At 38.0% G+C, this 25,724-nt stretch overlaps 6 protein-coding genes and 1 non-coding gene across 9 annotated transcripts; 4 read left to right on the plus strand and 3 right to left on the minus strand.

Annotated features, from left to right (window-relative positions):
- Window positions 1-1,578: 1,578 nt before the first annotated feature.
- Window positions 1,579-1,660, plus strand: TRNAS-UGA (transfer RNA serine (anticodon UGA)). The gene has a single exon. It is a non-coding gene; the product is annotated as a tRNA-Ser (tRNA).
- Window positions 1,661-1,707: 47 nt separating this feature from the next.
- Window positions 1,708-3,455, plus strand: LOC111779613 (mediator of RNA polymerase II transcription subunit). The gene is made up of 3 exons (XM_023659696.2): window positions 1,708-2,286; window positions 2,655-2,750; window positions 3,196-3,455. Exons 1-3 carry the CDS (start codon window positions 1,885-1,887, stop codon window positions 3,292-3,294), a joined length of 597 nt encoding a protein of 198 aa, XP_023515464.1. The 5' UTR covers window positions 1,708-1,884; the 3' UTR covers window positions 3,295-3,455.
- A 51-nt stretch (window positions 3,456-3,506) lies between these two features.
- On the minus strand, window positions 3,507-6,126 carry LOC111779610 (non-specific phospholipase C6). Its single transcript, XM_023659690.2, has 3 exons — window positions 4,813-6,126; window positions 4,205-4,381; window positions 3,507-4,079 (listed from the first exon to the last, which is right to left on the minus strand). The coding sequence occupies exons 1-3, from the start codon at window positions 5,894-5,896 to the stop codon at window positions 3,781-3,783; spliced, it is 1,560 nt and encodes a 519-aa protein (XP_023515458.2). The 5' UTR covers window positions 5,897-6,126; the 3' UTR covers window positions 3,507-3,780.
- Window positions 6,127-6,677: 551 nt separating this feature from the next.
- LOC111779611 (CBS / octicosapeptide/Phox/Bemp1 (PB1) domains-containing protein) lies at window positions 6,678-12,398 on the minus strand. Of its 3 annotated transcripts, none has more exons than XM_023659692.2 (16): window positions 12,053-12,398; window positions 11,702-11,866; window positions 10,918-11,086; window positions 10,679-10,811; window positions 10,408-10,578; window positions 10,253-10,331; window positions 10,056-10,169; window positions 9,906-9,972; window positions 9,547-9,652; window positions 9,387-9,445; window positions 8,296-8,405; window positions 8,079-8,212; window positions 7,755-7,840; window positions 7,565-7,654; window positions 7,303-7,474; window positions 6,678-7,047 (listed from the first exon to the last, which is right to left on the minus strand). In XM_023659692.2, exons 2-16 carry the CDS (start codon window positions 11,830-11,832, stop codon window positions 7,031-7,033), a joined length of 1,638 nt encoding a protein of 545 aa, XP_023515460.2. In that variant the 5' UTR covers window positions 11,833-11,866; window positions 12,053-12,398; the 3' UTR covers window positions 6,678-7,030. The 3 variants fall into 3 exon arrangements, with proteins under 3 accessions (XP_023515460.2, XP_023515459.2, XP_023515461.2); XM_023659691.2 differs by having other exon boundaries at window positions 6,678-7,105; XM_023659693.2 differs by lacking the exon at window positions 6,678-7,047 and having other exon boundaries at window positions 7,070-7,474.
- Window positions 12,399-14,010: 1,612 nt separating this feature from the next.
- Window positions 14,011-14,622, plus strand: LOC111779615 (DUF3339-domain containing protein). The gene has a single exon (XM_023659697.2). The coding sequence runs from the start codon at window positions 14,219-14,221 to the stop codon at window positions 14,426-14,428; it is 210 nt and encodes a 69-aa protein (XP_023515465.1). The 5' UTR covers window positions 14,011-14,218; the 3' UTR covers window positions 14,429-14,622.
- An 881-nt stretch (window positions 14,623-15,503) lies between these two features.
- On the plus strand, window positions 15,504-18,180 carry LOC111779612 (gamma carbonic anhydrase like 1). Its single transcript, XM_023659695.2, has 2 exons — window positions 15,504-15,913; window positions 17,478-18,180. The coding sequence occupies exons 1-2, from the start codon at window positions 15,556-15,558 to the stop codon at window positions 17,852-17,854; spliced, it is 735 nt and encodes a 244-aa protein (XP_023515463.1). The 5' UTR covers window positions 15,504-15,555; the 3' UTR covers window positions 17,855-18,180.
- A 1,748-nt stretch (window positions 18,181-19,928) lies between these two features.
- On the minus strand, window positions 19,929-22,764 carry LOC111779743 (squamosa promoter-binding-like protein 13A). Its single transcript, XM_087119599.1, has 5 exons — window positions 22,663-22,764; window positions 22,099-22,581; window positions 21,134-21,654; window positions 20,877-21,004; window positions 19,929-20,700 (listed from the first exon to the last, which is right to left on the minus strand). The coding sequence occupies exons 3-5, from the start codon at window positions 21,526-21,528 to the stop codon at window positions 20,096-20,098; spliced, it is 1,128 nt and encodes a 375-aa protein (XP_086975725.1). The 5' UTR covers window positions 21,529-21,654; window positions 22,099-22,581; window positions 22,663-22,764; the 3' UTR covers window positions 19,929-20,095.
- Between the last annotated feature and the right edge of the window lie 2,960 nt (window positions 22,765-25,724).

A 25,724-nucleotide genomic window follows, 5' to 3' on the forward strand; every position in this document is an offset into this window, starting at 1 on the left:
TATTTCATGCTTTTTGCATAAATATAGACAAATTCAGTTAAAAATTTAAATGAGTCCCAAATAAATGCCAACATCTTCACACAGACACACACACAACCAAATTGTATTTACAAGAAGAGTGGTTCCTAGACTAAGTTGGCTTTCGAACCACTCACATTACTTTTGACGCATTCAGTTTTACTTTACGAAAATAATAAACGCTTCAATACATAATAAACTCCAGATGGATTATTTCCGATTAAGCATAGATATGCAATGTGAAGATGAACTACTTTGAAGCCGTTTCTTTCCCTTCAGAGCCAAATAGCTTCTGTTCAAACTCTATTATCCATAAACAATGATGTAATTTTGGAGGTTCCATTTAGTTGTGTCGTTGGTGCTCTGAGATGGTTGTGAGCTGAAATTTGGGTGCCAAAAGGCAGCCGTAGACAGTATCAATGCAGAGGTCAGTACCACGTTTCAGACATTGGATACTTCCCCCCATGCAAGAGGATTGTGCAGTTTAGGAAATGCCAAGTTAAGAAAGAGTACAGAAAAGAAGGCTTATTAGGAGCAAGGCCACAGCAGGCATTCATTGATATGCCCATATATAGCTGCTGCCTTTGGAACAGATATTGTCTGCATTTATGTTACATTGCCATCAAAGAGAAAACTGTCGCTTACAATGAAATTAAAGAAGCTGCCTTAACACCCTTTTTGTGTGCACATGCATCTTAAAATTGCCCAAACATTTGAGTGAACAATGGTGTTCTGAATCCTTGTCTTGTCCTTCAGTTGCATACAATCATTGTGTCTAAGCTACCAATAAAGATGACAGTTTCAAGAATGGTTAGAAATTCAATAAGATCTTCATCAGTTTCATTTACATTGGTGAAGTCTTGAGGCGAGAGGAATCTCATCATAGAAACTGCAGGACGAGGCAAAGGCTGTGGATAACAAGAAACTTGAACCATCAAATGAGCTAACATATCAGAGGCTTTGAGAATTCTGTGTCAATAAAGAGTTGCAAGCAGTAAACTGGATTAGATGACATCCACTTACAACTGTAAAGCAAAACTCTCAAAAAAAACTCATCGTTTTTAAAATGCATCAACTAGGGAGAGGTTTCTACACACTTACAAGAAATGATTCGTACTCTTTCTTCAATTAATTGATGTGGGATCTCACAATTTATGCTCCTTAGGAACCCAACGTCCTCATTGACACACCGCCTGGTGTCTTGCTCTTATACTATTTGTAACAACCTAAGTCCACCGTTAGCAAATATTGTCCGCTTTTACCCGTTACATATCGCTGTCACATCCTTATAAGGAATGGTTTGTCCCCTCTCCAACGGACGTGAGATCTCACGGATAAACCGTTATGACGTTGACTAGAAAAAAGTATGAGTAAATCTAGGCTCGGTAGAAACAATAAGCAACTATAGGTATGAGTCAATGAAGAAATAAACTTTCAATTCAAGGCGTTATTATGTGAGAAACTACCAAGAAAGCACCATTCTGTCACAATTTTGGTAGACTTTTTGCTAGACTTGAAATCTAATAATTTTTTAATAACTAATCACAATCTTTCCAATAAGTCGATATGTCCGAGTGGTTAAGGAGACAGACTTGAAATCTGTTGGGCTTCGCCCGCGCAGGTTCGAACCCTGCTGTCGACGATTATTTTTAATTTCATTTGTTTTATTTATTTATTTCTTTTTTTTGGCCTTCTCGATTTCAATTTATCGATGAGGGTTAGGGTTTCATGTGAACATCAGAAGTGTGATTGAAAGTTGGAATTGGGATTTTGGTTGATTCCGAAGGCTCTCTTAACGAATTCGGTGGATTTTCGGTTGGCGTAGCAGCACAAAAGCATCTGTTTTTCTTGTTCTGGAAAAATTTGATGGAAGAGAAACCCACTAATGTTTTGTCTCTTCCCCAGACAACTCAAGAGCTTGCAATGGAGGGCATCAAGCATCTTGAGGAAACGATAGAATCCGCATTCCAGATCCTATACTCCATGAACGACGAGCTCTGCAATCCCACATTATGGTCCACCACTTCTTCAACGGCAACAACGACTACTTCTGGTTTAACAATTGCCAGCCCAAATGCTCCATCTTCGCATTCCACTAATGGAGTTGTAAACGGCGATGCAAGTTCGGAAAGCACAAACCATCACACCGACACCAGCAGTGGCGGAGGCAGCGGTAGTGGGGGAGCCCTTGAGGAGGCCCGTGTTCGCTACAAGAATTCAGTACTTGCACTTCGTGCTATTCTTGCTGCAATTCCCAATTCTCAGAAGGTAAATTACTGACTGATCTTCCTCTTATTCGTCTTTGTTCGTCAGCCACCGTTTCTCATTTCTCATTTCATTTCTCATTTGGCAAAATTCGAGATTGATTCGAAGATATTTGGCTCCCCCATGTTACAAAATGCTTTGTGGAGAACATGGAATTTTTGTATTCAATTTCCGCCGAGTGCCTAAAATTCTTCCTGAATTTGATAGATTGCAGATACTACATTCGACCTGGTTTTCATTTTCACCACTGCTGATAGATGCGTGGACTTAATCCATGTCTATGAATTTGATAGATTGCTAAACTGCATTGACTTGTTGTTCACTTATGCCGATTAAGCGACTTAAATCAGAGTTTCATGGTTTATTGATAGGCAAAAGCACATGAATCGGGTACAAGCGGTCATGCATCGCCTGCAGACCAATCTGAAATTGATAAGTTGGAACAACACCTCTCTAATCTCAGAAAGGTATTCTATTGTATCTTCAGCTTGTAAATTCATGTCAGTAATTTATTTTTTCTTCAAGACACTTAGGATTACAACCAGTTAGAATTTTCTGGCAAAGATTTCGTTTGGGAACCAAATATATCTGGAAATAATTTACTTATATAAGACTTCGGAGGTAAATATACAGTAAAATTTACTAAAATATGTACAAATATTGATGAAACTGAGAAGGTCTTATAGATTTCAAGACAACAGTTCTGTTTGTCTTATTGTTTGTTGTATATCAGAATTAATCTAAGGAAAGATTTTGAAACTAAATAGACAATGAGAAAATCAAATATTGAAACTAATAACGTTATGGAGGATATGTCATGGATATTATAGGTAATATGCTTCTTCCTAGAAATGACATCTTCTTTTTCTTTCAACTGCTATTATAAGGGTCCTATCTGCGGTGTGTTTGCAGGAACTCATGGTTAAGAACTTGCATATAAAGCTTCTGATAGATCAACTACGAGAACTTGTTGCTGATGTATCTACATGGCAAAGTCCTTGTTCTGTATGAAAAACATATCTAGCCTTGAGTCTCCTCACTAATCTAGCTGTCGTAATTTGAAAATGTCGTGCTCTGTTGCTTTATAACATGAGTTGTTATTAGAACGTTTCTTTATATAATCTCTTCAATGAAACTGGGATTATAAATTTGCCATTGGCACTAGATTGTTAGTATAACTTAAGGCTCTGATAAATCAAGTACCAGGAATAAAAGGTTCAATATTTCCATGAAGCAGAAGAATCCTTATATAAGAAAATTTGTTTACTATTTCAATGAACGATGCTCGTGTGTCGTGATTACCTTAGTTTTTCTTAGAAATCATCTACAGAAACCCATTAAACACTCTTAACACACTTGGATGAACACACAAAAACAACCATATGGTATCAGCGTATGAAACATAGTTACACTTGTTCGCAAGTTCTAAAATCTAGCTCGTCTGGAATAAGAATTTGTGGCCGTGTAGGGGTTTTATACCATCGAAGAAGAATGCATTCAGTTGTGCATTGAGGATCTTGTAGTAAGGGAAGATCTCATATCCACAATGGCAGATTCATCTGCACCCAACTTGATTGCCTCTTTGCTTGCTCTGATGAACCTCGAAACAGCTCCTCTAGTGTAGTCATGTGCTTCTTTAACCGTCATCTTCTCGCTTATTTCATTAGGGAAGCTGCTTAGGAAATGATCACCATTTAGAACAGCAGCTAACTGTACAACCTCGCTCTGAAACTCGGAAAGTCCACTGTTTTCGTTAGCTTCTGTTTTCCTCAACGGTGTCACTTCGGGCAAGGTTACTGCAACAAGTGTTAGGGAGATTAACGAAATATGAATTCAGAAATCTTACACCTGAACTGAAGATTAACTCTGTATACAATTGGGAGAACGTCGATGTGTCGCAACCGGTATAGATTGATGATACCTGGGCAGTCTGTTCGTGGCGAGGTTAACTGGCCAACAATGTCCTCAAATGTCCCAGCCCATGCATCTCTGTGAGTCAGGAAGTTAGAGGAGAGATTGAATATTTTCTTTATGGTAGCAGGAATTGAGGAATGCTCAAACTCAGAGTTTGGAGTAGGACCCTTGGGACTGCTTATAACTGCAAAACAAACAGAAAGTTAGAGCTATAAACACACCCCAGAAGAAATAGCCAAACAGTCAACTATTTGTATGTGCTAAAGTCATTTTGATGATGCAGACTCTAAAACAAGCATCACCCTTCTTTCCAGTCACTAATTAAGTTCCTATACCATCTTCATCCCAACAGCTCCAACTGGCGTGGATCCCAATTCCAACCAACTCTTTGGCCAGAGGGAGCCTCAGGATTCCCACCACCGACCTGGCACTGGCTTCCCAAGTAGCCAGCCTGGGATGACTGTAAACCACGCGAGGAGAAAAAACACCGACCAGACCCATGTGAGAGTCCTTTGCTTTTGTTGAGAGATGAGTAGAACTATAAGGTTCAATTTCATGTTGTAAGGGTTGTTGATTCAGTGTAGAAAATTAAGGGGTGAGAAGAACTTGGCTTACCAGTCCCTTTCTTAATCCAAGGCGAAACCATAATTGTAGGCACACGGACTCCAAGCCGATCGAACTTGAAGAAATAGGGAGCAGGGCCTGTGTTTCCATCAGGATTAGGGACATTGACGAAAGGAGTCTTGACATGGTCAAAAAATCCACCGTGCTCATCGTAAGTGATTATCAGAAGGGTTTGGTTCCACTGTGGGCTAGCCCTCAGAGTCTCGTAAACCTCTTTCACCAGCTTTTGCCCATTTGCAACATCATGGGATGGGTGGTCATCATTTGCAGGCATTCCCACAAGATCAAAGTACCGTGGCTCAATCACAGTTAAGCTGGGAAGCTTCCCATTTCTAGCATCCTTTTTGAACTGCAAATCGTAGGGATGAAACTTGAAAATGTACTTCAATTTCCTCAAGTTTCTGTAAAACAGGGTAGTGGGTATGTTCTGGAAGTAAACTCCGAAGTCGAGGCCATTCTCATGTAGTGAATCGAAAATAGTTTTCTGGGGATACCCGAGAGCTAATTGCTTCTTCACATGGCTTGTTGAACCATGAGAAGTTGCAGAATAAACAAACAGCCTATTGGGTTGAGTTGGGCCAGGAATTGAAGAGAACCACCTATCAAACACAGCAAACTCACGAACCAAAGCTCCATAAATGGGCACAGCTTCAGGTTTGAAGCCTTTCATAACAGTTTCAGAGAGGTTTGATGACATTGAGAGAGCCTGTTCCACAAAGCCAGACATGGAAGGAATGGAATTAGAGCCAAATACCTGCTGCAACACGTCCTCAAATGAATGGCCCGGATCCGGATCTACAAACTCAGCGTCATCAGAGAAGCAAATGGTTTCAGGGTTGGGATTCTTGGTTGAAACAGGGTTGCATTCGTCTCCAGTGACGCCATTGATTCGTGGGTCGATGTATTTCTTCATCCATCCGATCATGTGATCGAAGGAACGATTCTCCATCACCAAAACCACCACGGTTTTGATGGGTTGCTGCTGGAAAGTGCGTTGAGGAATCCATGAGAGAGTGAGAAGAAGAAAGAAAATGGAAGGCAAGTGAAGTGTGACTTTGCTTCGCCGTCCTCTCATTGCTATCACTGGGAGCAGAGGGAAGGGAAAACAGAAGATAACTCCGCCAAACTTACTCCAACAACCCAAAAGAGGGCTTAAAAATGGGGAAAATGGATTGTGGATGAGAATGTTACAGAGAAATGCCACTTTAAAAAAGCAATATCCCCTGGTCGTGACTAAGAGAGAGAGAAAGAGAGAGTAGCTAAGAATGGATTTTGCTTTATACGCAGAGAGAAAGAAAGAGAGAGAGAGAAGCAGAAGAAGTTTCTGGCGTTGCGTGTTTCAAAAACAGTGCAATTTAAAAGTAAAGAATACAATAAAAGCGAAAAAAAGCTTGAAAATTGGGTCTCTGCCATTGTTTATCCTTCCTTCCTTCTCTGCAATCTTTTAACTCCGATTAAAGGTTGTTGCTCTTATTTTACGAAGATGTTGATTAAATTTTTTTTTAATTGATTTGATTTATTGGTTGTATGATAAGATTGTGTTTGAAAATAAATTAAGAGGGAGAAGAGAAGAAGGTCAAGGCGTTCACGGACTGTGTTCGGCTTGGAATCAATAATAATATGCATTTCTGGTATTTTTAATTTCATAAAAAAAAAAAAAAAAAAAAAAAAATCTGGCTGTCAAAGTATTTCAACTTCAGCCATTATTGTAATTTGTTTTTATTTTAAAAAAACATTATTATTATTATTATTATTAACGCGTGACAACCAGAGACTACCCCGTGACACCTTCCCTTCCCCGGATGACACATCTTTCATTGGTTTTGTATATATAATTTAAACTTATGAATAGAAAATTAAAGAACATTACAAGTATTCAATGTACTATATAATAATCTGCTTATTGCTAAAAGTTTTAGGAGAAAGAACTTCAAAATGGATTCAAAAATCATTACAATACCGAACTTGAGGCTTGAGCTTGAGCCACCACTTGGTAAAAGTAAGTGACGATCCCATCCCCAAAAGTAGTCTTATCCAAGACGGTAAAAGAAAATAAAAGGCGATCATGTTCTTCCGCATTGGCCCGAAGTGGTATATATTCACATCGACCAACAATCATATAGAAAATCAAGCAAGCAGATGAGAGCTAAGAGAATATTTATGTATCTGGAGTGTAGAAAGTTGACTTATACTCGAGATCTCCACGAATTCATGGAGCTGCAAAACCTTCAGACACATGAACCACATCTCGTCAACTCTCACGGGTGTAAATGGAATGGCATTTCTTTCATGCACAAAATCAACAATCCCATAACTTAAACAACTTTTCTTCATAAAAAAATATGACCTTTTCAACCAAAACAGATTATAAGCACAAGCACCGAGGCTCTTCCGACTGTTCCCAATAAGGGCTCAAATTTCGGAGGTTACTCGGGCCAAAATTATTGAAAAGAATGTGTATGAATTTTATTAATTAATTACCAGATCTTCTCATGTATGCTAACACGCCTAACCCCGCAACAAGGGCGGCTCCAGCTGCAACTGCACTGTACGCCGACGCCCATGCGTCTCTTTGAGCATAATCCATAATTCCCGCACCAGAACCCCGTTTGCGACCGTGACTACCTGGATATTCTAAATGCAATCTCAGACACTGCGCAAAACCACCATGTCCTTTACTTCAGTTTAACCATTTCTTTTCAAGCATAAATCGTCATTCACAAATAATGATCCAATGCGGTACCTTCCACCCGGCCAACCTTGCGTGTTCTACAGCTGCTGCAAGATCACCGTCTGTTGCTAGAACAACCTTATCGCGGTCTTCATCTTCATACTACAAAATGTGGGCTATCAATAAGTTGCAATTTATATAATGGAAACTCGAAATTGTCAAGCCAAATAAAGAGATTGGAAATATTGGTCCGAGTGAGTACCAAAATCTGAGGCACTTGGTTGCGGTCAATATCATTGCCAACTCTCTGAAGAATTGCTGTTATAACATCTGTTAAATTCCGAGTTTCTTCTCTCGGATAGAACAACAAAGAAATCCAGTCAGGCCAACTTAAACGGATATTAAGGTCGAAATTAACTACGAACTTGGAAAAGCTCGCTAGGAAGATGCGAAGGAAAAAAGGGAACAAGCTTTGCTTCCAATTTTTCAGCCATCCATAGCTGTCTTACCAATCAAAGTTTACTACTAAAAATACAAATAATCTTACCTTATTTGACAGATAACGAAAATAGAACAAGAAACATACCACAACAAAATCGATGCATGCGGCCTTTCCTATCTTCAAGTTTAAAAGAAAAAGTATTTGACATTCCAGATGATGGAAAGGGAAGAGGTCTAACAAAATCCGTTTCCTCAGAAGCCAATCTCATTGAACTTTCACTGAAATGTCACACGAACGTGTGAGATAAATAAATAACTTTAACTACAAAAATATAAGGTAATAACTATTTGACAATCACAACCTACGCAATTCATCTTCATCCTCAATTGGCGATAAGGCCATGGCAGAATCCCAAAACTTCTGCATCATAGAACTTGCAGCCTCATTGCCAATTCCAGATGCATTTCCAACCTAATCACGAAGGAATGCCGAAGTCACATAAATCTTCACAATCATAGATTATAAAGCTCCAAGCAATTTAAATACATTGTTCAAAGCCCGGCCAAAATATTCTATATTAATTTTAAAATTTTAAAATATTTCTTCTCCCTGGCCAATATTCTATATTAAGTTTAAAATTTTAAAATATTTCTTCTCCCTGCCAGAGGCTCATTAGTTCATAGACTTTAAACGAGTCAACAATTGTTTTGTTTTTCATCCCTAAAAATCCCCACCCCATCAATGTTCACTAGGTTGAATCCCAAGTAGATGGCCGACAGGGTCTTAACACTAGACTACTAGGTTAAATCCTCGAGCCTATAATATCAACCAATTTATCTAGCCCTTGAGGCTGTAAATCAAAAAATTCAGGAAGTGAAAAACGTAGCCCTCATGCTTCAAAGATTTCGAACTGGAAGAGGAGATTGCGGGTTACTTGCTAGAGCTGGCGCAGAACATAAGAAAACTGGAGGGGGAATCTTGATGATTTTAGTTAATGACGCTTAAACATGAAGACAACAAACAATAAAGGAGTAACAAAAATAAGACTATTTAAATACAAAAATAATGTATGGAAAGGCATTGAATTTCCGCATGTATGAGAGCAATTCTTATTGCTACATAATATAGAAAACTTTTCAAAGAACATCAAAAGGTCTAATATTTCTCCATACCAACTTGACAATTCAAACGACACTGCTCACTCGTAGATCATTTTTCTCTTGGGAAAATAACAACACTGTTAATTTCAAATTCCAAATCTTATCATGGAAAACGTGATTAAGAATTTGGACACGACACTTCCAGGAGCATCTTAATAGCCATTTGAAAGTGATATAGCTCGACCATAGTCTATCTTTTATATCATCGTGTTCTAACACTTACTTTTGCAATATCAAGAAATAAGATCAACGATACTAACAAACAAAAGGTTCCAAAAGTTAATGAACTCACCGTGGCCACGGCAGCATGGGTGATATGTATTACATCAGCTACAGCAACAACGTTTCCATCTGCAGCCAATTAACCGTTAGTATCAGAAGTAAAGACGATAGGCTTAAGCTCACAGATGAAACCTTTTCTTGTTCTTAGGATTAAGAACTACATACGTTACCTCTGTCTATCACTGGAAGATGCAAGAACTTTCCATCATGCATAGTGTGCAGAGCATCAACTATCGGAGTATCAATTGACGCACATTCAGGATGTGGAGTCATGACCTTTAACATGAAACGGAGAGAGGTGATATTCAGTTATACAAATGTGGCATAATCAACGAGAATAAAACAAAATTTACAGGATACAGAGTAATGTTTCTCTTATATCTATTCATCTTGCAATTTCTGTTGTATTTATCTCCGCCCCAACCCCAATCTAAACCAGCACCCCCTTTCAATTTAACCAGTAGAACTGTACTGACAGGAGGGGAGGCGATACACTCCTTTATACTCCATGCTAGCTGAAAGAAGTTACCTTCTCTACAAGTGTGGATTCTGGTGGAAGATTTTGCGCTATTAATCGCATCAAAATATCCTTTGACCTGTAAAAGACAAAATATCAGGACACGTGAAATTGTATCTAATTATAAAATCCTAAATGAAGAAGAATTATGATGGTACCCACGTGAGAATTCCTTGTGGCTTGTTATCAACTGTCACGACTGCAGAACTCACTCTAAGTTCAAGCATCTTTTTTGTTGCCATCAAAACTGTTTCTGTTGGTGGAACTGTAACAATCCTGGAAAATGAAACGTCAATAAAAGACGCGATGCAGATGATATTAAAAACCAAATATTTTTCACCAAGAAAAGTATTACCTACTTTAAATTCTCAGGGAGTACCGTAGACAGAGATGGTCTGAACATACGGTCTCGAAGTGTCTCGATAAAAGTATTAGGACCTGTATATCAATAATAGCACAATTTAGAGTTGTTTTTGGAAGGTATTAATATCCTAGGAGATGATAATCCACAGACCAGAAACAGAGGCTCCCCAACTTTTTTCAACACCTTCAACTGCTGCTGCAATGGCCTTTCCCTTTTCAGCTGCTCTTTCCATTCGTGCAATAGCATCATATAAACATTTCGCAATATCAAGTAATGCAATGACCTCCCCATTCTCAACTACAGGCAAATGTCTAAATTTTCCTGTAGACACAAATATCAGACCGACATAGCAAGAATCACTACCAAGTACCAAACAGCACGGCACATTAAATGTGAATGTGCTTCTCAGAATCATACGAACCTTGAACCATCTTCTGGAGGGCTTCCACGGCTAGGGTGTCAGAAAGAACAAAGACTGGATTCCTCGTCATAACTTTGGACACTGGTGTTTCTTCAATATTAACTCCACAAGCAATTACCCTCGTTGCTATATCCTTCCATCAAAAGGAAAAATAAATATATTAGTTTTTTTTTTTTTTTTTTTTTTTGAGTTGCAAGGATACAGTTACCCTTAAGGCTAAAGGAAAGCCAATGTTAAACCTTGTCAGTGAGGATACCGCAAAGTAAAGCATTTGAATCAGTCAGTAACAAAGCATCAACTCTACGAGCAACCATCCGACGACAAGCCTCGTAGATGGTAGTGCTTTCAGGAACTGTCAGTGCTCTTGACAGCCGCAATCGTTTCACCGTACGCTCACCATTGAGTTGTCTTTTTCAAATGTAAATGGAGAATGGAAAATCAGGTTAATATATCTTGACTTCACCAATTTAATTACTGTATCCAACAATTATCCTATAATTTGTAACAGGTCCAGGACAGGTACAGCAAAGTAATCCCATTCAATTATATTAATTAATCCCTCAAAAAGTTGCACGATAAATAAGAAAAAATACACAATTCCTACATGATGCAACCACGTGATATAGCAGAGTACTAACGTTCAAATGCAGTTGCTAATCCGTTAAAATGTTACGCAATGAAATATTGATACTTTAGTTTTCATGTAGAATGTAAATTCCATTTTGCCCAAACAGATTCTTGATGAGATGAGCTGCTAAATTTTGCAATCTCACACCAAAAGCTTGGGAGGGGTTGTTCTGAAGGTTCCTACGATTCTTTGAAGGATTTTAAATGATGATCTGAGTGAGAAAACGTAACTACATCAAATTTCAACTTTCGGCTTTGAAACATTCAAAGAAAAATCTAAAAACGTGCAATAGGATTCAAAAATAATAATATGCCAATTAAGGTACATGCGTAGGCATAACAAATCGGGATAAATGAGAGCATCTATAAAATAGGATTTAAAAAATAGCGATTTACAATGAACGAGAGGATGAAAGAGACTTCCTCGGTGTATCCGAGCTTCCGTTCTCATTGATTTTCTTCCTTCCGTGAAATGATATGTTCGTCAAGGACATACTTCTCCTAGTAGAACCGCCTTGACTAGTCATTTCTTCCGATGGTTTTCACAATCTCAGATAAGACCTTGAAAACGTTGCAACAGAAACTCGTTCAACGTCAATTAAAAAAAAAAAATGAATATGAGAAACGAAACATGATCCAATTTAGACGCTAAAGAACAGTGAGCAATTAAGATTCAATTCTAATGAAGAACTCCCAGTTTTTGAAGCATAGAACCGAAATAACGAAACAAAAAGAAAATCCAGAAACCTGAAATATGTCGCTTCTTCTTCAACGTCGAATCGTCCCTTTTTTTCCCCCCTAGAAAATCGTGAACAGCAATTTTCCGCCCTCAGAAAGTGATCGTTCAAAAAATTAAGAGTTATACCCAATCGCGCCAGCAACTAAATCGGGAGCTGAAGCGCCAAAACTGAATGGAGAAATGGGGTTAATAGCGAAAATCAATCGAAAAACTTCGAAGATTCAAAGAGAAATAGAGGACTAACGGTCGGTAATCTAATCGGAAAGTTAAAAGATTATCCGGGAGAAACTACCGACCGTCGAACGAACGAGAAAGAGAGCGAAAAGAGAGAGGGAAGGAAGAGGAGAGACCATAACAAATGGGACGAATCGAATTTTTGTAAGAGGATGGGGAGAGTGGACCAATTGGAATCGTCCACGTAAGCGAAACTAACCGCAACAACTCGGTAATATTTCCGAGGAATGCTTCCGTTTGGCGCTAAATAAAGAAATTCATTTTCAAGTTACTATTTTCCCAATTTATTTAATCATTTTTTAGTGCACGTACAAAGAGATTTAACTTTTAAATTTTAACTTTAAAAAATATAATATAGTATATGATAATTATAGTTAAATTAAGTTTATTTTAGTGATTTATTTAATTAATTTATCCATTTATAAAATTCAGAAATTAATTTGTGTAGAATAAATTAGTTTAATTGCATTGATACTTAACATCATAAACTTTTAAATCCAACCTCAATTTTATAATTATTTTCTCCAGTTTCCATTTACTTTTTTGAAATTTATTTTCGGGCTTTATTTAATAATGATTCTTTTAAAAATTGGTCCTCCACTTCTAACCCGTGGAATTCAGTCCTCCACTCTCCCCATCATCTATTTCATTCCTAATTTAACCAAATTTTCATATTTATTTTGGAAGTTTTCAAATCTCAACCAATTTTTTATTAAAAAAAATCACAATAAATTAAAAGATATAATTAAACAAATATTGTATAACATAATTTTTAAAATTTAAAATTTTAATATTATAATATAGTATTTAATATTAAAACGAAAAAACTACAATATTAAACTCTGAAATTAACTAATTTATTTATTCATGTAAATATTTTGAATATGCGTGTGAAAATATATTTATATAAAATGGGGTGAGACTAAAAATTGGGTTGAGGCGAAGACGGGAAATATAATACCATCTACGGCCCCATTTATCTAGCGGAAAAAAAATGTTTAGAGGAATCCCCTCCCCATTCGAGCCTTGGGGCGAGTCCCCCAAAAGCCCCAGCTACACAGATAAAATGAACATCTCTAACCATAAGAGATGTTTACGTTAGGAAATCGAGCAAAACAACTTTTAATTACTATCTTGATGAAATTTTTCGCGGTAATTATTTGCTTTTGAAGAAACTTTAATCACGAACAACACATGATATTGTAAAAAAAATAAAAAACGTACATTCATTAATTACAAAATAGTCAAACTAAAAAACTTACCTGCATTAATTACAAAATAGTCAAACTCAAACAAAATATTAAAGAGGGGTAAGAAATCCTATAATCCTACTTATAAGGTACTCATATAGTTCTACTAGACTCATTTAATTATATTAGTTTGAGGATATACTTATTTGGGTCGAGACAAGTTCAATATCCGAATTGGCACTCTCTTAATAATCTCTATATTATACGGTCGTAACAAGGGGACAACTCGAGTGATCAAATACATTATATTAGGTAGATTTTTGTGGATTGAGTTAGGTTAAATAATGAAAAATGGATAAATTTAAAGGGAACCAGGAGAGCAATGCATCCCCCAACACAGCATTTGGCATTGAAAAGAACGTTGAAGATGTACGAAGCATCAAAAGGTGTCTGTGCTGGAAAGTTGTATGTAACCGTAAGCCGCGTTAGTTCAATAAAGTTTTTGATCTGACGATGGGTGAAAAATTAAATTAAAGAAAACCCAAAAATGGCACCGCCTCATCCGTCCACGTGAAGCATCAAGATCGACGCAGTTGTCGAATCACTGTCCCGCTTCCAAGTTTGAAAACCCCCACGCCATTGCTTCGCCTTCTCATATCTTCCATCCTCCCAGCCCCGTCCCCATTGCCAAAACTCACAACTCCTTTTTCTGTGCTTCTGCAGGCGAAAAGTTGAAAACACATCCATCCAATGGCAGATTGGGGGCCGGTGATTATAGCGGTGGTGCTGTTCGTGCTCCTCAGTCCGGGGCTGCTGTTTCAGATCCCAGCCAGAGGAAGGGTGGTTGAGTTTGGGAACATGCAGACAAGCGGTGCTTCCATTTTAGTCCACGCCATCATCTACTTCGGCCTCATCACCATCTTCCTCGTCGCCATCGGCGTCCACGTCTACACTGGCTAAATCTCTGTTTTCCATTTCATCTCTACGCTTAAATTTATGTCGCTATTACTGTGTTTCTTTCTTAACTTCTCCATTTTACGGATTATTGTTGTGAGACTTGTGCTATTACTGTATCATTGGAGTTTCAGCGATTACGGTAAAGAGTCTGTAAATTTGGTTTGCTTTCCAAACGCGATCCTTAAATTCACTGGTTAGCCGTTGGATTTTGATTCGGGGGTGGGGAAGAAGGTGAAGAAGATCCCGATTCGATGCTAATGCCAACCGCAGTACGATTTGAAGCAAAAGTATGAGATCCGAGATACGATCCCATGGCTTCTTTTACTGTTTTATCTCCCTGTCGGCCACCATTTCTGGTCGGCGACAGTTCCCGTCGGTGGACCCGATTAGAATTCGGCCCGACCCGACATTTGCGACTTCTCCTAAATTTAGGGTTTTTTTTTTTTTTTTTGGATTTTCTTAAAATTAGTTTTAGACCTTTCTCTTTTCAAGGAAAATTCAGTATTTTGATAAAGGTTGCGTGTCATTTCACTATAAAAAAATATAAAAAATTGGGGCGGTGTTTAATGGATAATTATTAAAATAGAAGAAACTAGATAATTATTTGATTTTATGCTAATTAACCCCACAAATCGAAAGGGAAATCAATTTAATTTAATTTAATGATTGTATTCAAACATTATTTTTGCACCCATTAAAATTAATTTTGAATTATTAATTTTTTTTTTGGAAATATAAACAATGATTTAATCATCTTAAACTTAAAATCAATCCTAAAGCTATTTTATGTCATTTAAATTTTGTTTTAGATTATTTAGAATTTATTTTACTCGCATGAATGTTATATTGGTTTTGAAATGCTCATATTTAATTAGACGTCAACCAATATGGTATCCATAATTTAATTGGTTTTATCTTAAACGATTAATTTGCAACAATAATCTCTCGAATGATATAATTTAATGGTGGAATTCCGAAAGGACAATTTACGTTTACGGCCCATTTATTTAGCCCATAATAGTCAAAGCCCATACACTTCGGCCCATTGAAACAGCAAAGCCAGATGGTTGTATCGCCCTCTCCGAGTGCCATCAGCTGAATCACAGACCACGCTCGCTTCTCCTCTAGAAATGGCAGCTGTAGCTCGCTTTTCCAGCAAGGCAATTGCCTCAGCGGTTGCGACCAATCAAATCCGCCGTGCTTTCTCGACGGAAGCGTCGAAGACGATCGCGCCTTCACCGGATCGAGTTAAGTGGGATTATAGAGGTCAAAGAAAAATAATTCCGCTCGGCCAGTGGCTCCCTAAAATCGCTGTCGATGCCTATGTCGCGCCTAATGTGGTCCTTGCCGGACAGGTTAACGTCTGCGACGGGGCCTCCGTTTGGGCGGGTTCCGTTCTCCGCGGCGATCTCAACAAGATTACAGTCGGATTTTGCTCTAATGTGCAGGAGCGGTGCGTTCTCCATGCTGCTTGGTCCTCCCCAACAGGTTCAATTCAACTTAAATGCTTTTATGTGATTTTTTCCGCCATTATCAGTTAATGGTTTTTCTCGAATTTGGTAGTTTGGTGATTGTTTTCCTCGGTTATTTGAAAATGTAATTGTTAAAAGGGTCCTTGATACTACACTCGCAATTTCAGTCCCTGTTTACTTAACTAGCATCTCCAGGGGATAGTGATTAAGTCTACACATTGTTTTCGAATTCTTGAAATTATGGTTCTGTTGAGTAGCTGATGCCATATTTGTCCCCGGTTAATGTAAGAAATCGAATGAAGTATTTTAGATCGTGGTTTCTCGAGACTCAGTAGATTCGAGTGATTGGAGGTCGTGCCCTACAGCTTTTTTTCTTGATTTTTGACAACCTTTTCTGGGTTAGGAGTAATGGGTATTCCATTGTACCATTTTGTCTTGATTCTTCTCTTTTTAGTAAAATACTTATTTGATTCTAAGCTAGCTTTTTAAGATTTCTAACTTGATGGCAATCTCTATCCTGAATTATTAACCAACATCTCAACAAACACCTCTTCCTCAAAAGTACACTATCAACTTAATGTACACTATTTTCTTTGATCCTTCACTTCCTCTTATTTTTTTTATGAACATTAAAAATGGAGGTTGTTCTATCGATTTCAGGGATTTTCCAAAATTGCTTATTTGGTGTCAGCTCCCGTCTGAATCTTCATTGGTATCTTTGCTTATGCGTGAAATTGTGAGCAATCATATCATCATTTAACAATTAGTGGATATAAGTAGGAGTTACGATGGGATATTGATAAGGAGAAAGCAGAGAAAGAGCAAGTCATATAGAGAGAGACAGAGCGAGGTGGAGAGAGAGGAATGGGAGGAACTGGAGAATTGGGTTAGAGAGAGAGAGAGAGAGAGAGAGAGAGAGAGAGAGAGAGTAGAGTCAAAGAAGGAAGTACAAATGGAGACAGAGAGAGGCTAAGAGATATAAAGAGGGAGATATAGAGCTGACGAATAGAGATAGTGCAAATGCACAAGTTGAAATTGCTTCTTCTATACTTTTTTAGGTTCAAGTGCATACTACTTCTAAGTTGGGCCTACAAATTTTCTGGGTTTGCCCTTGTTTATTGATACGATATCCATACACTTCAGTGCATAGCATTGCATTTTTCAGTATTGGCGGTGAAGTACTCAAGTCTTCAAGTATTTGCTTCTCTGTCTTGTTTTTAAGTCATTTTCTTGGTCTCTAAAAGTCTGGGTGTACAGCTGAAATTCCAGTCTTGTCCTACTACAATTGGATAATAGCCAGACCCCAAATCTATTAAGTTGGTTTCAGTTATTCATATGATCAGTCCCAAATGTGAAACTTCGGCTGTTTAAAATGTATATTTTCAATCTTTATTACAGATATATTACTATAATCAGTAATCGGTAATCAATAATCAGTCGGTTATCAGTTTTGAAAAAATAATTATCACCTGGCTATAAATTAAATTTGTAAGGCTGCTTACATCCTCTTTTCAGTTAGTGACATATTAATGTTTTCTAGTGCATACTATGTCTAAATTTTTCCTCATATGTCGTTCCAGGATTGCCAGCAGAGACGTCCATAGATAGATTCGTCACCATTGGTGCATATAGTCTTTTGCGGTCCTGCACAATCGAGCCGGAGTGCATTATTGGGCAGCATTCCATCCTCATGGAAGGTTCCCTAGTTGAGACCCACTCCATTCTTGAAGCTGGGTCTGTGGTTCCCCCAGGAAGGAGAATTCCTACTGGTGAACTTTGGGCAGGAAACCCAGCAAGGTTTGTCCGAACTTTGACTCACGAGGAGACGTTGGAAATTCCTAAACTCGCTGTTGCAATTAATGACCTAAGCAAGGAACATTTCTCAGAGTTTCTTCCTTACTCCACAGTATATTTGGAGGTCGAGAAATTCAAGAAATCCTTGGGGATAACCGTATGATGCAGCCTGTCTTCTCATCTTTACATTTTTTCTTGTTGAGGAAAATAAAGTTCTCCAAATGATAAACCAACTTCCAGCATTTCATGTTGATTTTGCTGGCTTCAAGTTAGGATCAAATGGATTTCTTAGATTATAAGATTAATGTTCATCTTATCACCTGGATATCTTGTGGGTACTTAAAACTACCGATGACTTGTAATCTCCCGTTGTATGTTTTACATATAACACATCTATATGTTTTGTTCCCAGGTATTATTCAAACTTGATTAAGAGGTTTGGCTCTGTAAATGTTTCAAGTAATGTCTGATGAACTCTCCTTCCTCCCATTCTCTGCTTATATTAGTTTATGCTCGGAATCTCTTCTATGGTGTCTTGGTTTGATGGGATTATGTCACGTTATCCACGGAGTAGCTTTCTGAAGCTCCAGTTGTAGCAGGAACCCCCTTCGATTTAGAAGATGAAGTTTGAGATAAAATTAGGCAAATACGACAAAGTATTAGGTTTTAGCACTAACAATGTGAACGTTGATTTTTGTTTTGGTAGACGTCAATAACAGATCTTTTAATAAACAATGCATGAAAATGACATTCCCACCAAAAAGATCCGATGGAAAGCTTGTGTATATTCTAGTCATTGACTTGCTATATTGGTTGTTGAAAGTTGTATTAATCTCCATTTCTTAATATCAAATGTATTTTCAAATTGGGTTTGATACCTTTTTAAGCACTTAATTCAAACCAGGCTTTGAAGTATTTGTAACACCGATGAGAAGCAAAATAGTATATGGGGGTGAGGAGGAAGCTTGATTCCAAGAGCCTCACGCACACACCACAGCACTGTATAAGGCAACATATGATTGTTTGGGTCAAGTCTTCTTGTGTAAGAAATGAAAGTGGAAGCCCTCAGCAATGAGCATGCCGAGGAACCGGCCGCCTCATGGCACTTGTGACAAAGTCATCAGCCCCAACCAACTACAGTCGTGGAAGACCTGATCATAGATAACTTTTTCTTTAGACAAAAAATAATAAGAGAAAGAAAGAAAGATATAGACATCCCAACCATTCTAGTTTCTTATGCTCATTCCACTTATAAATTTCTCTATCTCCTCCATATTTAACCACTTCTGTCTGTCTAGACATGGTGTTCCTCTTTTCCTCTACCTCCAAGATGCCATCCTGAGAGAGCAAAGCAAGTTCTGCAGGTTGTGACGAAAACAAACAGATCCTATCAATGGTTTGCTTTCTAGTATCGTGTCGATGTTGGAACGGTTCAATCAAATCAAATCTCCTTTGAATTGGGTCTTTTAATTTGATTGAGCCGTGCCAATATCGACGATTGTCTCAATTGTTTCTTCGTACTAGCATTACAATTTATCTTTCATTTTCTCCTTCAACATGGATCTGAAACCATATTCTTAGTTCTTGTTATTATTACATTGAATCTTTCATTAAACAGATCCTTTGGTATTGCTAGACCTATGCCCCTTCTTGACTGCCTTTTTAGATGACAGAGTAGATGCAGGGCCTCTGAGTTGATATCTTTTCACATGCTTCATTGCTGGATGCTCTGAGGAGGCCACTGCTTCTTCAAAAGTGGAGCCGAAGAGGAACTAGAAAGTGTTGATTTCTTTTTCTGTAGCTGAAGTAGATCAGTTCTATAATTTCTTTTTCTTTCAGTAATTGTTGATTTACATGATTGATCTCTATAAACTTTCCTTCCATTCCAATCCTAGAAGTTACATCCATTTAGAAAGACAAGTGATTACATCAACACCTGTTTTAACGCAACTGTATGAACAATTGGAATCCAGAAAATGAAAGAGCATTTAACGAAACCCAATTCTAGGAGGGACCAAGACAAGATTTCCATGGTCCCATGAAGGATTGAGATGTTTATGGAACCATTGAGACGTTTACCTTTTCATTTCCCATGGTCCCACGACAACGAAGAAAAGATAGCTTTCTCTTCTTGGTTCTAATGGAAATGGAAGGCCTTTTTTTTACCCCATTTCTAGTTGGAATTCAAACAAAAATAAGAGCTCAAAGGAAAAAAAAACTGATGCCTGAGGGTGACAGAGACACAAAAATAAGGAGTTGCGTAGACATAGACAGTATGTAAGAAAAATAGTCCATAAAGCAACCAAAGATGAAATGAGAGAAGTACCATTGTTAAGCTTCACAAGCATAGCAGACAGGCAGCAGTTAAATAAGAAGATGATCAGTTGTGTGTACTGAAGTTAATCTACTGCCAGTGAAAGGGAAGGGATGGTGGGGGAGCTTCATTCCCTCCATCATTCGATGCAGCGTGAAACATTCCTGAGCAATTCATATCAGCATTACTCACACAGCCATTCAGTACTGAACTAACTGTCTCCAACCTGTTGTGATGTCCTAAGCTCACATCTAATGGCTGCAGGAAGGATATAAGATGACGGTCCTGCTCGGCTTGGTTGAAACCGATCCCGGATGACTGTGTCTGCAAAGATGACAGAAGAGAGAGAGCACAATCCGATTCATGGCCTGGACTTGGAGTTGTAAACCTGTCATAGAACATTTTGCTCCGACTGCCTCCATTTTCTGAAAAATCAACGGTCCTGACAAAGGGCAGGCCAACCGAAGATCCCGGATTGTCACTTTGCAGAAATGCAACCTGCTTTTCAATTTTATGGATGCTATCGTTCGACGATGCTCCGAGATAGATGTCGTGTTTATCAGGGAAGTGGATTGGCTCTTGCTGAACATGAAGCCTTGGATCTATCTCAGTATTGGAAATTCCACGCCAGGAATGGTTCATAACAATTGTAGATGGATAGACATGTGAGGAAGAAAATGGTAGCAGTTGGGAACCTGAAAGCAGAGAATACGGCATGATATAACTGGAAGAATTTATACTTTACCAATAACAAAAGAAACTTTTTCCCCATTGAGCATTTCTATAGAACATAAAGATGGATCCATATCAAAAACATATCAAAAGCATATAGGAAAATCTTCAAGTTTATTAGGCAAATGCCAGAGGTAACCTTGGTAATGAGACAAAATACTTCGCGATAGGGAGTCCGACTGTGGCTTTCGTCGCCTTCGATTGTGTCCATCGAGACGTTTCCTGCAGCTTCTCTTTCCTTCATCAAATTCTTCTAGTGAATGGAACCTATATAGTGTTGAACTGTTATTGAGAAACTAAGCCACTAGAGATGGAATTCAGAATGGTTGAAAGTGTGTAGGACAAATAAGGTCACTATAAGAAAGCCAACAAGCAGCAAATAAATTTGAAGTGTACCTGCTACACTGCTGGCAGAACCTTTGTTTTCGTCCACCAATTGTAACCTGGGGAGTCTTTGAATGGAGCTCGCAGACCTTGTGGCGCCTGTGGTAATCTCTGTAGTTGTTAAGGTCTGAAACACATCCATCAACAAGGCATGACAAAGGCTGAGCCCCATTCCCGGATCCTCTTGCCCTCTTGGAAGGTTCCATTTTCAACACTCCTGGCTCATTGACTGCATATTTTGTTCCTAGATTACTGACTTGACCCAGTTTCAAATCAATCGAGAAATCCCCAGAAGTCGTTCTATCTTCAACAAAGCTGCTGGATGCACCTATTGTATTGAGGTTCTTTAATACATCTTGTTCCAATTGAGTAAAATCCCAAGATGGGGTCTTCAAGTTCCAGTCCATAGAGAATATTTCAGTTCTTCGCTTCCTTCCCACTTAAAAAGAAACACCTTTTCCAGAGTTCAAATCACTCTTTTGATGACTTTATGCATACGTTATATATAATCATCTACTGAAGAACACAGAAATCTGAAGAAAGGATGACATAAAACAGTAAGAATCCCCAAGAAACTGGAGCGTTTTAATTACAAGAACAGAGCCCGCTAGTCAGCATACAGACAACAAGAATACAAAAATTGGAAGAACAAGAATGTTGAAGACAGTTATTTGCATGTCCCAACAAGATGTTACTCCAAGTAGATTGGAGGAGGGTTAGAGAAGAAGAAGAAGTCAGAAGACTAAAATAAATAAGATGAGAGTTAAGAAAACGATGGATGAGAGTAGTTGCAGAGTAAAGCAGCAGAACACAAATGGGATGCTATTTTACAACCATTCACTCACTGACAAGGATTCCACCAAACAACTAAAGTTCGTAGGGAAGGGAAAAAAGAAATAAAAAGCCAAAAAAGAAGGGGGAAAGCCCCCATGAAAAGCTAGGGTAGTAGGTTACTCAAGAAGAATCACTGGTTCTACCTGTCAACAAGATGTCAATTTTAGCAGTAGGGATTGAAGACCTTTCAGTGTATACTCAGAGAAAATGGGCGTGTTGCAAAAAAGGTGGAGAGAACTTTTATTGAAGGAAACTCCATGAATAGCCAAAAGGAGCCGCCAACTTTATTCTGAATTTACCTTCCCACTCTTTGGAGAAAGGTTGATATTAAAAGAGACAGCTATTTGTTGCTTTCAAACGTTCTGCAAACTAAGGAAAAGGAAGAAAGTTATACAAAAATGGATGGTGGTGAAGGCAGGCAGTTCTCTTTTGGGGTTCCAAGCAAGATTCAAATTGCAAGGAAAAACAAATGTATATACCAAAACCCTTCCAGACTAAGAGATTTAAGTAATTGTTTGCATTCAGCTTCTGATTATCAAGTTGCTTCTAATGGCGGCTTGAAATCAAACCCCCTTATCCTCCTTATGGGCTCGGGCGATCCTCAGCTCAGCAGCATCTAGCAGTGCCTGAAACAAAAATGGGGAATGCAACTAAAATGAGAGCTGAAAAAGAATAAGAAGAGCGAGAAGCATGGATAGATGGCGAACCCCAGCCAGCCACCAAAAAAGAAGTAAAGAGGAAGGTTTAAATGGCAATGTCAGGTGACCCATTTCAGCTTCTTCCCTTAAACAATGCAATGCAATGCAATGCAATGCAATGGTGGAATCAGATTGATTGATTATATACTTTTGTCCTTCCCTTAACATTCCTATTTATGAATCATATCTTATGAAAACATCCTATTTTTAGGATCATACAATAATTTCATGTTTAACCCTACATCACTCAAAATCATACTAAAATCTAGTTGAAATATTTTTAAGTACTTTGTAACTTTCAATGAAATAAAATAGTGTGGGTTTCATTTAATTATTAGTCACGGGGAATAAGAAATTAAATGGAATGATACAGATAAAAAGTTGAAAATGTGGAGGCCATTTTTTAATGAACATAGAGAATAAAATACATTATATTATATATATATATATATATATATATATATATATATATATATATATATATATTTTTAAAAAAGAAAGGACAAAAGAAACAAATAGGTTTATTGCATTTTTTTAATTAATTTTAAAATCATTATTCAAATAGAGTCAAGGCACGTGACCCTAACCCAACTATTAAATTCCAAAATCTCCATTAAACCTTCATTCTCTATTGTGTTTATTTTTTTAATGGCTAGTTGTGCTCTCTTAATAATAAAATATAAACATGTTTTAATTAATATTATAAGGTTTTGGTAGAAAATTATAAATTTCGTTTAATTACCCAAATTTAATTTTTTGTAATTAAAAACTAAGTCTAATAAATAAATATTTCATTTTTTGAAGTAAATAATTGCAAAGCAAAGTATGAATGGGCTTAAGCCGAGCCCAATACACGATCAGTCGGCCCACAAATTGTTATTTATTATTTTTCTTTTTCTTTTTTGTTTGCTTTTCTTGAAATAATTAAACAAAAAGGAAATTGAAAAAAAGTAGAGCAAAAAAGTAGGTGAGGGGAATATTGCAATCAGTTTGTCCCCCAAAGTTTGATGACAAAAGAAGGAATAATTAATGATGGTTTGCCAAATTTCTTTAAACTCAAATTTCTATTATTATTAAATCTTTTTAATTTGGGTTTTGTAATATCACATCTTATTGGTCGAGAGCCAAAATACGGACTCTCAAATAAAATAGGACGTTGAATTCTTTCATTTTTCAATTATGAACCCAAACTCAATTTGCCTTCCTTTTCATTAACCATTTACTAATTACATAAAAAGAAACAAGCCAAAATCAACTCCTAAAAAGTTGTGGAGTACCCCATAAATTTGGGCATTTTATTTGAGAACAACTTGCACGAGCAAGCGGGTGCATGAGGGGAGGCTCGAGATGAGCTTGAAACATAATGAATGAAAAGTTTTCAGAATTTCCAACTAAAAAAAGGGTTAATTTCTCCATGGAATGTGTTTTTTTAGTATAAAGTTGATGTTATATAATTCAAGTGGGAATGAGGAAAAGGTGTAAATAGGTGTGGCGCGCAGCGGATGAAATCCCAACGGCCACTCAAAATGAAAATTCAAACGACCAACTCAATTTAAGAAGATGGGGAGTTGATCGTGGGCAGTTTCCAATCAATCCCACTCTCAATTCCCGACACATTATTTCTTCTTCAAATCAGCAATTGTTCCAATTTAAAAACTTGTTCTAACCGCCGCTCTCCCTCACCAACAATGCGCCCTCTCCCCAACGATTCGCCCCAAGAAGACGACCTCATCTCCTCGCTCCACCGCCACGGAACCGCCACATTCTCCGCTTCATCCACCTGGAAGATTCGAACCAACGAATTGGCTGAAGATGAGATTCTAAGAGAACGAAGGGCCGCCATGGGTGTCGGCAAGTTCAAGGGCCGACGGCTTTCTTTCGACGATGTCGACATGGGTCATGGCCTAAATACCGAGTTGTTGCACGGGAATTACTGGAATGGTTTTGTTCAGGATCAGATCGTCGCTCCATCGGTTCAATCATCCGATTCGAGCCAAGATAACCGTAACAGAGAAACGGGCAAAGAAGAAGAAGAAGAAGAAGAAGAAGAAGAAGAAGAAGAAGAAGTTCCCGTCTGTTTAAACGGTCTCTCTTATTCCTCTGCCTCCTCCTCCTCCTCCTCCTCCTCTTCTTCTTCTTCAGGATCATTTGCTCCTCCGCAAGTGAAAGAAGAAGAAAATGTGAGGGCGAGCGTTGGTGAGAAGAGGGAAATTGGGAATAGGTGCAGAATAGGAAAGTGGGAAGTGGGTTTAGCTTGCCTTGCCATTGCTTCGGTTGTTATGCTAATATTTTCAGCTCGCTGTTTAGAGTTCGGAGCATACGAGGAGGAACGATTACCATTTCTCTTGGTTCCAACTTGACTTCAAGTGTACAAAAAAACAAAAGGTGTGTTTATCTCATACCACTCTGCTCTGCTTACTTTAGTTACTGTTTTGTTGAACTTAATTGCTTCTTCCCATGCCATACTGTACAAGTATGTGATCTTTGGAGTTTTGGAGATGTAGTTTGTTCAAGTTCTGATTTGAAGTAAAGAACTCGCGTAGTTACTAAACAAACGATTAGAAATCACGACTCTCAACATTAGCATGATATGATATAAGTGGTCGTGGTTTTGTTTGGACTGTCTTTATTATTCCCTAAATTAGTCACTCACTTCTCCCAAAAAAAATGAAATCTTGAAATAAATTTAAACGGTTACCATATCCAATTTGATCCTGTTCGGGAAGGGCCCATGGGCCAACAACTTGGACCTCTTTGGGAAGGGAAACAGAATTCCACATGGGCCTTGTTTTGCTTTGGGACGTGACGTGGCGTTATATCAATTACGTATTATCTTATAATAATCAGAACGGTCACCCGTACTTGAAGCGAATCAGAAGGTGCCACATGGCGTAACTCAATGCGGTGGGTCCCAGATGCATAAAGAAACTAGAAATGGTAGGGTGATGTGTAAACTTGATATAGTCACTATGGGTGTCTGCGTGTAAAGAGAAGGTATTCATTTAAAGTGATTTTTTTTAAAAGGGAGACCTTGGAGGGGTGGTCCTAATTAAAGCATCCTGTTTGATGGT

Source organism: Cucurbita pepo, chromosome 18 (genome assembly GCF_057944985.1).
Source record: "Cucurbita pepo subsp. pepo isolate OVF chromosome 18, ASM5794498v1, whole genome shotgun sequence".
Lineage (NCBI taxonomy): Eukaryota > Viridiplantae > Streptophyta > Magnoliopsida > Cucurbitales > Cucurbitaceae > Cucurbita > Cucurbita pepo.